The 12,224-nt window shown below is 39.9% G+C and overlaps 1 protein-coding gene across 3 annotated transcripts in view; it reads right to left on the bottom strand.

The window, feature by feature from the left end:
• Positions 1-5,452: 5,452 nt before the first annotated feature.
• Positions 5,453-12,224, bottom strand: part of ZFR (zinc finger RNA binding protein) — a 46,834-nt gene continuing 40,062 nt past the window's right edge. For 2 of the 3 annotated variants that reach the window (XM_055790762.1, XM_055790763.1), the window contains exons 17-20: positions 11,676-11,771; positions 8,731-8,842; positions 8,523-8,620; positions 5,453-7,795 (exon numbers count right to left, since the gene is read on the bottom strand). In XM_055790762.1, the coding sequence (XP_055646737.1) occupies positions 7,616-7,795; positions 8,523-8,620; positions 8,731-8,842; positions 11,676-11,771 (486 nt within the window). In that variant the 3' untranslated portion in view covers positions 5,453-7,615. Of the gene's footprint in view, positions 7,796-8,522; positions 8,621-8,730; positions 8,843-11,675; positions 11,772-12,224 lie in introns of those variants that run through there. The other variant, XM_055790764.1, reaches the window with a different exon arrangement.

Raw genomic sequence — 12,224 nt, 5'->3', positions numbered from 1 at the left:
TGTCACAGCAAGGTGAAAATGAATTCTGCCTTTCCAAATGGAAGCTGCTGGTGGCGACACAGTGCTCTCTGCTGCTGCCAACCCACCAGAGACGCTTCAAATACCAGCCTAGCTGAGCCTGCTGAAATCGCACTCTTTTTTTGGCTGTGCAGCATTCATTCTGATTTACAAGCATCTGGAGAAGTGTGCTCACACACTCTTCAACACTCGCCTCTTCACTCACATGTACAGGAGGAGCAAGGCACGGCCACCAGATGTACAGTTTTGTCTGTCTAGTGGGATAGATGCAGGAAAGGTCAGTCCCTTGTCTCAGTCTTTCCTTTCACCTTTCCTCCCAGCTCGTTTGTAGTGACAGTTCATGCAGCATTTATTAACACCTCAGCTCAGCTGGCCTAAACCATTTCAGTCTCAATCTCCTCAGTCACCTGGCACTTCTTTTTTTCTTCTATATTTTCATGGAGCACTGCAGTTGCTTCATGGGTGGCAAATCATGTACTAGACCAGGTCTTCTCTCTGCACAACATAGAGCATTTCCTTCATTTTCCCCCACAATTTTTGCAGTTTGTAGTTGAGTGTTTTACTAATTGATTTAACTTTCCTTCCATTTTTAGTTTAGCTTTGTAGCTCTCTAATGGACTTGCTGATTTTATTTCTTTAGTTGGACCCATTTAATCAGTTCTGTTCTTTTTGATATAATTTTTCTTGGGTTTTCCCCCCTTTCTTCTCTCTTCTCAAAGACGAATACTTACTGGAAAAATGCAACTATTGAGTGATTGACCATGATAGGGAAAAAGGCAGGGAAGAACAGATGTTTTTCTGCTAAAATGTATGCTCCCTTGGTTCTGTAAAAGACCACCAAAATTATAATGAACTTGAAGTGAAGAGGCGTGGCTGACACACCAGGAGGCTGCGCTGCCGTTCAGAGAGACCTGGACGGGCTGGAGAGTCGGGCAGAGGAACCTCATGAAGTTCAACAGGGGCAAGTGGAGGGCCCTGCCCCTGGGGAGGGACAGCCCCAGGCACCAGCACAGGCTGGGGTGACCTGCTGGGGGGCAGCTCTGCGGAGAAGGACCTGGGAGTGCTGCTGGGCAGCCAGTTGCCCGTGGGCCAGCTGTGTGCCCCGGTGGGCAGCCAGTTGCCCGTGGGCCAGCTGTGTGCCCCGGTGGCCAAGCAGGCCAGTGGGACCCTGGGGGGCATGAGGAGGAGCGGGGCCAGCAGGTCGAGGGGGGATCCTCCCCCTCTGCTCTGCCCTGGTGAGGTCCCACCTGCAGTGCTGTGCCCAGTGCTGGGCTCCCCAGTTCAGGGGGGACTGGGAACTGCTGGGGAGGGTCCGGTGGGGGCTGCAAAGACCATCAGGGGACTGGAGCATCTGCCTGGTGAGGAAAGGCTGAGGGAGCTGGGCCTCTTTAGCCTGGGAAGGCTGAGAGGGGATCTTACCAATGTCTACAAGTACCTTAAGGACAAATGTCCAGAGGACGGGGCCAGGCTCTTCTCAGTGGTGCCCAGCGACAGGACAAGGGGCACTGGGCACAAACTGCAGCACAGGAAGCTCCATCTGAATCTGGGGAAGAACTTCTTCACCTTGAGGGTGACAGAGCCCTGGAACACGCTGCCCAGAGTGGTTGTGGCATCTCCTGCTCTGGAGACATTCAAAACCTGCCTGGATGCGACTCTGTGCAACCTGCGCTAGGAGACCCTGCTTTAGCAGGGGGCTGGACTAGATGATCTGTGCCCTCCAACCCTGACCATGCTGTGGTGCTATGAAACAGGATGCATTACTGGAAACAATACATTTAGGAATGAAAATGTGTTGGGTGATGTTCTTGATGCTTAAGGCCATAGAAAGCTGGTTGCTGCATATGAGAAATAAGGGGAAAGTCATGTACACATTGTTTTGATCAATATATTTATCAATGACCTGGATGCAGGAGTTAAATGCACCATTAGCAAGTTTGCTGATGATCCAAACTAGGACACGTGGGTGACTCTTTTGAGAGACAGGAGGCTTTGCAGAGAATCTAGATAGATTGGAGCGTTGGGCAGTGATTAAGGGGACGAAGTTTAACAAGTCCAAATGCTGGATTCTGCTCCTGGATGGAGTGACACGGGGCACAAACCGTGAGAGGCGCGGCTGGAGAGCAGCCCTGCAGGAAGGGGTCAGGGTGCTGGGGGCAGCCGGCTCAGTGAGCCAGCGGTGCCCGGGCAGCCGAGGGACAAACCGCATCCCGGGGGCACCAAAGGCAGCCCACCCCGCCGCTCAGAAGGGGCGACGTCCCACCGCATCCAGCGCCGGTGCGGCCTCACCCCGGGTGCTGTGCGCGGTGCTGGGCCCCGCCATTTCAGAAGGGTGTGAAGGTCCTCGAAGGCGCCCAGAGGAGGGCAACAGCGCTGGTGGGAGGGCGGGAAGGCATGGCCTGCGCGGGGCGGCTGAGGCTCTGGGCTCGTCTGGTTTGGAGCAAAGGGGGCTGAGGGGCGACCTCGCTGCTCTCTGCAGCTTCCTGGGGAGGGGGCGTGGGGAGGGAGGTGCTGATCCCTTCTGCCTGGGATCCGCTGACGGACACGCGGGAAGGGTTCAAAGCTGCGCCAGGGGAGGCTCAGACTGGACGTCAGGAAGCACTTCTTCACCGAGAGGGTGGTCAGACACTGCAACAGGCTTCCTGGGGCGGTGGGCGATGCCCCAGGCCTGTCAGTGCTTCAGAGGCATTTGGCCAATGCCCTTAGTAACGAGCTTTAACCCTTGGTCAGCCCTGAAGCGGTGTCAGGCGGCTGGACTAGGTGACCGCTGTGCGTCCCTTCCAGCTGAAATACTCTATTCTATCATATTCTATTCCATTCCCTCTCCACTTACAAAACACACTGAAAAAAGATTACTGAAGTTACTGGGAGAAACTGGGATGGCATTTAATTATAGGCACTTTACTGTGACAAGCACGCTCCGACACCACAATGTTTCCTTCAGGATTATTCCACCTACTCAGAGCTGCAGTTTCACATGAACGTATTGGCAACACTCTGGACCACACTGGCTCCGATTCTTAGAAGTACCTTCACTTTCCTCTCACGCATGCAAATACATGGTTATCACCTAAACAATGCTATCCTGGACATCCTAAGGCATACTGAGTATCCATATGGGGCTGGCAGCTATGGGCCGGGACCTCTGAGAAACCTGCCCCCTATGGAGCAGCACATACCCCAGGAGCACGTCACATGTCAGTGAAGCCCTGCATCAGAGCACCTTCACCCCTCCTGTATTGTCCTGACTTGCACCGTTAGCAATGCAGCTCAGCTTACTGTCTTGGTAAGGAAACATTAAACTTGTATAACCAGCAAATCACTGGCAAATTTAAATGTTTGCCAGAAGTCTGTGATAAGGCTGCCTTACACATTCAGGGCATGACTTTCTAATCATATATGCACACAACTAATACACAATGCAGCATGCAGAAAAGGAAAAAAAAAAAAAAAGCTTACTTCAGGAGCAAGGTTTGTGATTCTCACACAGAAACAAGAGGCTTTTGTCTCCCCCTTTTAATGTTAACCTTTTACTGCAGAAAAAACTTTATTTTTTCTTGGTCAGCTATTCCATTCTGCAATCTTAAGATTTTTGAATATAGGAAACTTCAAAAATCCACAGAAGTTCCTTGGTGCCATTCTAAGCTTCTTTGGATTTAGGATATCAACCTGAAATAGGATTGATGTAGAATATACGTGAAAATATTAAAGCTAGACTGAGCCTCCAAAAGCTGATAGGCTTCAGACTACTCTGCAACAAACGAATTACTGGCTTCAGAATAAATATTAATGGCCATGGCTCTGCAAAATAGTTTAAGAAAACAGACACGTTAAAGAAGATTACTCCTAATGATGACACTTGCTAATGCAGGTGTGTTAAGGCTATGTTAAATGGGAATGCGTGCACTGTGCGGGATAAAGAACCACAGCAACTGCCAGTCAGGTACCCACAAAAGACAATGACCTTTAGGTGATTCTGTCAGGAACTTCTCACTTGGCCAGTATTACTAGGGCAGCATTTCTTAAAATGGAAACTGCAAAACACCAGAAAGCAGTTGAAGAAAAAAACCCTGAATACTTCTTTCAGTACTACAGATATATATGCACATTTTCATAATCCAAATGAGAAAGTTAAACAAAATGGGAGAAATAAGAATTAAGGAGATATTTACAGAATGAAGCCTGATTTTTATTTGGATATAAATCAAAACCATTGTGGTAACTCTGCAGATGACACTCCTTGGTTGTTTTTTTTATTCCCAAAAGATGAGGTTTCTGTTTCATTTTAAAAGGGCTGAGAAACACCATGCTGAAGGAAAAAAAGAACTCTTGAGAGGATTTAAAAAAGAAACTCTCAGTACAAATTTAATTTGCTAGCCTTTTTGGTTAGAAAGCTCTTTGGCTTACAGCTGTCAGAGAAAAAAACCCAAAACAAACAGAAGGAAAATAGATGTGTGTGTTCAATCTATCACTGTACTTTGTAAACCTACAATATAATCAGTGGGGAAAAAAACAGATTGCAAATTGTGTCTACTACTTCCCCCCTCCTCTGTTATTCATACTATGATATTAAAATCCATTTGGCTAGCCCAAATAAGTCTTAATTGCTTAATAAAGAAATTAATTTGGCATTGTGTCAATACTTAACGTACAAATGATCAGCAGAGACTCAACCAGCAACAAGAATGTTAAACCTGCATACAAATTGTTGTAGGAATATTTAAAGTTAATTCCAACTCTCAGAAATTTGCTACGTAAAAGAACTTTAAGTAATATTAAATCACTTCTGAGTAGTGAAATAGGTCTAAAAATAGAAGCAGCAAATGAACACACCACATTCAATAGCTCTAACAATTTATCTAGAATTCCATAAAGGGCACGAAATCGATGGACTACATCCAATAGACTTTAATTTCCAGCAGTGCCTCTATACAGGAACCCATGTGAAACCACACTGCTCACAGACAGGACGACACACTTATAAACTAGGCAGACAAGTAAAGTTTGAAAAAGCTTCAAAACAGAACAGCTCACATTTTCACCAACTGTTCCTCTAAGGTGAGCACTGAGGGGAAAACTCTTGCTGTGTACCCTTCTCTTTTATGTATGACGACTAAGGTGTTTGGGCTTTTGATATTTAACATAGAGTTGCTGAATAAAAAAGGCAAACACTACTTATTAGTAAACTACTAGCATTACCAAGACACAGGATATTAAAATGATTACTTGTTCATAAATTGATTACTTGGTCTCATTTTTGTCTTCCTAAGTGCTCAGTGTAATATTTAAAGTCAAAGCTAGCTACGTGCTTCTTAAAACCTTGTTTTTCCATTCCTCTCCAGCTAACAAGAGTCAGAAATTACCTAAAATAGCCCATTAAAATGAGCAAGAAACCCAGAAATGAACTGAAAATTCACGCTTCACCACAGCACAAAAATCATGGTCACAGCTTCATATTTAATGTGGAATCACTTTAAATGTACAGTATTTCAAAAGATCCAGAAACAGGTTAGGAGTTCAAAGCCAGTATAACAAAAATACAGGAAATCCAAATACATCTTTGACCTTTTTAATCCTAAATTTTAGGGTCACGTGCCTGAACAGACAAGTTTGCTTTACGATGAAAGAAACTTTGGTATGGAGTTGAATAGCCACACGAATAGCACCTGTAGCTTTCAAAATAAATAGTAATGACTAACTAGACACTGTGGCAGCAAGATACCCTCTTAAAAAAAGACTAAGAACAAGCATATACTTGGAGGTATGCGTGAAGGCTGGACAACAGAAACTAGTGTAATCTTTTTTTAAAATAACTTCAAAACATTTCTGCTTCCTAAATTTCTGAAGTAAGAAATTTTTCCTACAATGAGAAAACTTTTCCTTTATTTGCTAACCACTAATAATCACTCCTTTAGAAATTGCACTCTGATGATTAAAGAACACTGTATCAAATTTTCTGAATTGATTCTTTAGATTCCCTCTGTTCTTCTAAAACATTGTATTTTTATTCCATAGGGCCATGCTGGTAGCAAAAGGTGTTGCTAAGAGAAGCATCCCCCCGACTCCAAGAGTTACTTATTAAAAAGGTCAAAGATAAATTCGATCTCAAAATGGAACAAAAGGATTTTTAAATGAATGGTACCATAAATAACAAATGATCTTCGTAATGTGCGATACTTTCCTACAGCCATTGATAAAGTAGGTACCGGAATGTTAGTCTATGTTAATCTGTGTTTTATGGGTTTGCAACAAAGCATAATACATACAGAACAGATTGAAACTTCAGTCTCCAGTGTATAATGAATTTTAGTAATTTAATAAATTTTAGTTTTTATTTCTGTATTCCACTGTAGTGCTGTGACAACACATCACACCTGTGTATTAAAGCATACAACAACAGTGTGATGTAACTTTACTTACACCACTGCTATATTTAGCTTTTTGAAAGAGACATAAGCATACACTATGGCCACATCAAATAATTTTCTGGGTTTTTTCTTTGATAACCTTCACTTTTTCAGTAATACTTCACTTTTAAAGTTTGAATTATTGAAAAGAAAATCACAGAGAGTTCATACAGGAATAGCTATAAGGAATAACCTCACAGGCACTGATATGACAAACATTTATTTTAAGGGCTGAGAGGCATTAATATCGCATCAACAGAGTTGACTGAAAAGAAAATGACTAACTTTGTCTAAACGGGAAATTCCCACTTTTGTTTTTATGTTGAGAAAAGAAATTCAGAAAGTTATTTTTTGGCCTTGCTATGTCACCAAGTCAATCATACAAAGGCCTACGCATTTAACCTAAAATAATAGTTTTAAAAGCCCTTCTATTAACCAAAACATCATGCAAAACTTTGATCAATTATGCAGCTGCTTTAGAACTGTTGAAAGACCATACTGTATATATTAGCTTTTATACTGCTAATGCACAACTAACAGCAAACTTGATTAGATTAACACAAATTTGTCTTAATTACACCGTTATATCACACTAAGGGGACAAATGCCACAAGATTGGCAAAAACATTTAATTCTGAGCACTCAAATGGCAGGATAATTATATGCTGTAACTCCCTCACATTTAGAAAAAAAACATAATCCTGCAGTCTCACTTTACAAAAAAAAGTTCTGTAAAGTATTAATTGGGAGGGGAACAGTTTATACTACCTAACACAAAGTAACTTATACAACTAGTGTCAAAGGCAAACAAAAAACTTCTAAATAAAAAATCAATACACTTCGCAACAGAAGCACAAATGCTGCATTAAATACAGTCAAGAAGACAACATACTTGTTAATAAAAGACAAAAAAAGTTAGAAAGTAGCAACACATTTAAAGAAAATGCAATGAGGGAAACTTTTTCTTTCAACAACAGAGTTTCCATTTGCAGTCTTTCCATCCATAATTTGTCTGGTACAGTACATCCATTAAAATATTCATAATCTCACAGAAGAGCTAGGTTTTTCTCTTCAATATCTAATTCCTAAGTTGGTTTTGGATGTTTTAAACAGACATTATTATGAATGAAGTAAAAGCAAGGCAACAAATGGAGTTTTTATCACCTTCCATTATAGCAGTGATGACAAACATTTTAGAAGTTATCATAATCTTTTTTGTCTTTTTTCCCCTCCGCTTCAAAACCATCAACCCCATCACTGTCCCTTCTCCTTTTACGATTATTATGGATGTTGAAGCGTTGATTCATCTGTGGTAATGGATCCATTCCTAAAACTTTGTGTATTTGACGGAATGCAAGGAGTCTCAGTGCAAACTAGAAAAAGGGTAGAAAGAAGGTATTTCTGTTAGAAACAAACATCAATTTTCAGTACTTTGTCAAGCAATTAATGAAGAACATTAACAGTGTATGATGATATCTTTAGCTCTCACTATCCCCTCTTCCTTCCCCCAACAAAATCAACATAATAAAACATGTATGTCACATTTACTGCTTCTATACAAAGTACATCATCTTAGCTTAAGAATAATGCACATGTGTTTTAGCTGCTGGACTTGCACTGAAGCAGCCAAGGCTTGTCACACGTCCCATTACATGTTAGTTATCTTTAGCAATAGGATCAAATGAAGAGGCAGGGGCAGTAACCTCTTAAGATGCAAGTGTGAATGGTCAGTACTGTATGTGGATATAATAAATATTGAAAACTACACCCACAAAGATTTATTCATAAAATATTACATGTCAAGGCAGTTCTGTATCTAGTAACATGGTCTGTAGAGTGAGCACCTTTACAGATACACATAGTTGGGAGTGCTTCAAACTTTTCAGAAAAATATGTTCACTTTAGGGCAAAAATGAACAGTCATACATCCTCTGTTGTGATGTGTTCATTGCCTAGCTTAAGACTGTTAAGATTGGACTGTATTCTAAGAAAGGAAAATTCATGTCCATATATATAGCTCCATTTAAAAAAAAAACAAACACAAACCAAAACCCACCAAAACCATTAATCAAATTTAGCTACACACACATGCTTCCTGACCTGTGCACTCGAAGTAATATCCTCTCGTTGCTGGTCTGTCATTACAGCAAGTGTATCAAAGGGATCTTTTTCACAAGGGTCCAGAAGGCCAGGACCACCTGCAATGGTCAGGTTAATTAGTAGCACATCTCCACCTTATTTCAATCAAGATTACAGATTTTACATTAGTTAAGCATAAGTATACAGACACCAATCAAATGCAACTTGCCTTTAAGGATGATGCCAGAAGATATACACTCAAAAACTCTTCTCAGTGCATCCCCAGGACTCTGTGGCCCTGTAGCGCTGCTAATGGCTTTTTCCACAAGCAACTCCATAGCCTAAACCAACAATAAGAAAATCCAGCCAATTTAGAAGACAGATTAAAACAGAAAAAAGCTCCTACTGTTGTTCAATACAGAACTTTTGAATCTGGAATTCTGAAGAACATTAATCATCATAAAACGCTTTCAGATAAAATGGGAAAAAAAAAGAAAACCCCGGTATTTCATAAAGTTTAATAAAAAGAAAGCTGGTGCAAGACTAACACTGAGTATGATACCGATATGCTACTTCTCATTACAAGTTGTTCAACAGTTTTGTAGAAATTTATACAGTAGGAGCCTACATGCAGATAGACAACTTGTTTGACATTGTTTGAAAGAGTATGAAACGTGGTAGGTCACCTGAACCTGTCAGTCACATGAGTAAAGCACACACAGTATACCTAATGAAATTAATGGGATGCTGTAGAAATATGTATTTTTTTCCACAGCATGGAAACATAAAGCATCAAAAATTTAGTGATTGTTTAGCATTTAAGTGGTTAGTAGTTCTTCAGTTTAGCAAAACTGAAGTTCACAGCAAGTTTTGTCCTGGATGTATGCTAACACTAATTCATATGTTAGCCAAGTGTAAAAACCCCTTGATGATAAACAGGTTTAGTAAATTTTATATGTCATATTAGTTAAAATGGTTTAAAATTATTAGCTTTATTTTAGATCTTTATTTCCTGTGAATATTTCCATAGCTTACTTTTATTAGACATTTTTTTCCAGACAAACCTATAAAAGTTATTTGCAAAAGTAAACAGCTTTCCTTTGGTTTTTTTCAGCATTAAATGGATGTTTCCTCTTTGTCAAGTTTAATTCTCATACAATGTGCATGTGTGTTGGGTTTTGGTGGTTTTTCTGGGGGTTTGGTGTTTGGTCCTTCCCCTTCCCACTGAGTTTACAGTCATTCAAATGTTGCCTTTTAATTTTACTTTCTAGGAGTAAATGCCTATTCTGATGCATGCAAGTAACTATAGGCAATGTTGATTACAATCCTGCACCAAGGGTGCCCGTTCCTTTTTATTTTAGCTTCACTTAACTGACAAATGTCAATTCTTAAGCATGGTATTTCCATACTCCCACTGGATCACTCAGGATTTAGCAAAAGTAATTTGGTTTTCAAGTATGTAGCAAAATACAGCAGGGAAAAAACCCAGCAGATCGTGTTTTTGCATTTATTCAAGTCTAGTTCTTTTGGATCCTCATACAATACACTAAAGCCTACAACTTAATCCTAGGAAAATTTGAATTATGATGCCCTAGTGTGTGTGTGTGCATGAAAGGCTGGATTTCAAGTTTGAAAAAAGCTGACTTTGAATAATAGTTCCTTCTAACTTGTAGGAACTTGACAAAATTCCTCTAATTTAGTTTTTATTTTTAGGTACATAAAGAGGGTGCTACTAATGCCCACATTTAGACTTCTATTTTAAAACTGCTTAGGTTCTTTTTTAAAAGCTCTGGCAACTCTGTTTTGTAACAGGCTTCTAGCACACAGGTTAGAAGTTCTGTACCCAGAAAAATACAATTTCTTCAATCTATGAAATTCCACCTATGACTAGCAGAAAATATATATAAAATCACCATTTTTGTTCTGTCATTGTTTTTATTAGTAAGACTTTGCCAACGGGCCAAAAGAACAGCTGACTATACAGACTTCAATGTTGATTCATGTCACTGACAATGCATTAGGTACTGGGAGCAAATCAGGAATCACTTTTGGTGAGAACTGAGACACAGCTAGGCCTGACACACTGCCTCACACATCTCTTCCCTCCAGGATGTGCCTTAGAACAGGTAACGTGAGAAATAAACAATATTCTTTGCTCTTATCTACACGTTTGCTGTGTGTTGCAATAGTTCTAAGGAGGCTTTTCTAAAGGTATGCCATGGCTTATTCTTTGGCAGCTCAGCATGGCAGTCATATTAAGAGGGCATTCATATACCTCTTTGCATCTTTTAAGCTATATTTGTACACTGTTATCTTTCATGAAATGTAACTGGTAGTACTTTTTCTTAATTTAAATATTTAAAAAGCAGAAATAGCTGCCCAACATTTTTTCCAGATGCAATAAATACTATCAGAAGTAATTTTAAAAAAATTGACTGCAAACTTAGTACAGTTGTAAAACATTTTTCATTGAAATAATGCCAACTGTTCAAACTGTCTTGACAATGTTAGTGCTCTTCCTGCCACAACTGAAAAGGAAGCAGCACAGTGCAACAGGATTTAGTCTGTGAAACAAAACAGTCAAAGCTAAGTTTACTACAATACGTTTCACAGATAACGTAGAGGTTTAAGTGACACTGATTACAATGCTAACGGTGATGCAATACCACGCTGTACTGAAGTACTGTGGTATCTGATATTGCAGAAGGGGCATATTAATCACAGGAATTACTGTGATTTACTCTTTCAAGCAGCCTTTCTGTTAGCACAGAACTATACGAGTACAGCTGAAATTTTTTTAAGTAAGTTTCAGTAAACTCCAAGCAATTCAGAGTAGGTGGTTAGAAAAAAAATAGATTATTTTATACCAAGTAAAGGAAAAAATGCTAAAACCTAGAATAAGAATACTATCGACAAAGAATGCAAAAGAACAAAAAAATTCCTTCTGGGGCAAAAAAAAGAAAACCCAGCTCCAAATGACAAAACCCGAGAAAATTAAATTTTTAGAGGGAATCTGGATTATTTGTTGGGAAAATAAACCAAAAAACCTCGGCCCTCAATTCTTACATTACTTCTTGAAAAAGTCTACATTTAAAAACTGTAGTAACACCTCCCTATTCTTTACTGGCAGTATCAAGTGTATTAAAAGCACTCATTCAAAAGAACATTACTCACCCAGCTTGGAAAATCAGACCAAGTTGGAACCCGCTGACAGAGGTCACGAAGAATGCGTATGATAATCACACAGGACTGGAGACCATTAGCTCTAGCCTTGAGAGCAATACAAAATCAAATTAATTAATCCCAGCACTTACAGCAAATAGGACTTGTTGAAAGACTAAAACACCACTGTTCAATGGAAGCTCGGATACAAGATTGAAACAAATCATTCTACAACTTTATTCCATGAGCTGCCATTTACAGCAGTATTTTATACAGGGTTAGTAATTTAAGGTGGTAGAAGTCAAAGTGCACAGGTTATACAAGAATAACATTTCTTGATCCCCTGTACACTTTGACCTATATTCACTTGTAACAGTAAATACAGTGTCTTTCTATATTAGAAATAAAAAGGATAAAGTAAAGATTTAAGAAATAGGTATAGAGACTGAAAGGTCAAGGGAATCTGTTTGGTTTCTTTATTGTGCCTTTGCCAGACTGCAAAGTCACTAAACCAAACAGTTGCTTCTCACCTTTCATTCCCTACACTTAATGCACTTAAAG

This window comes from Falco peregrinus, chromosome Z, assembly GCF_023634155.1.
Source record: "Falco peregrinus isolate bFalPer1 chromosome Z, bFalPer1.pri, whole genome shotgun sequence".
Classification (NCBI taxonomy): domain Eukaryota; kingdom Metazoa; phylum Chordata; class Aves; order Falconiformes; family Falconidae; genus Falco; species Falco peregrinus.
The sequence above is the reverse complement of the archived record's forward strand: the minus strand, read 5'-3'. Positions and strand labels throughout refer to the sequence as shown.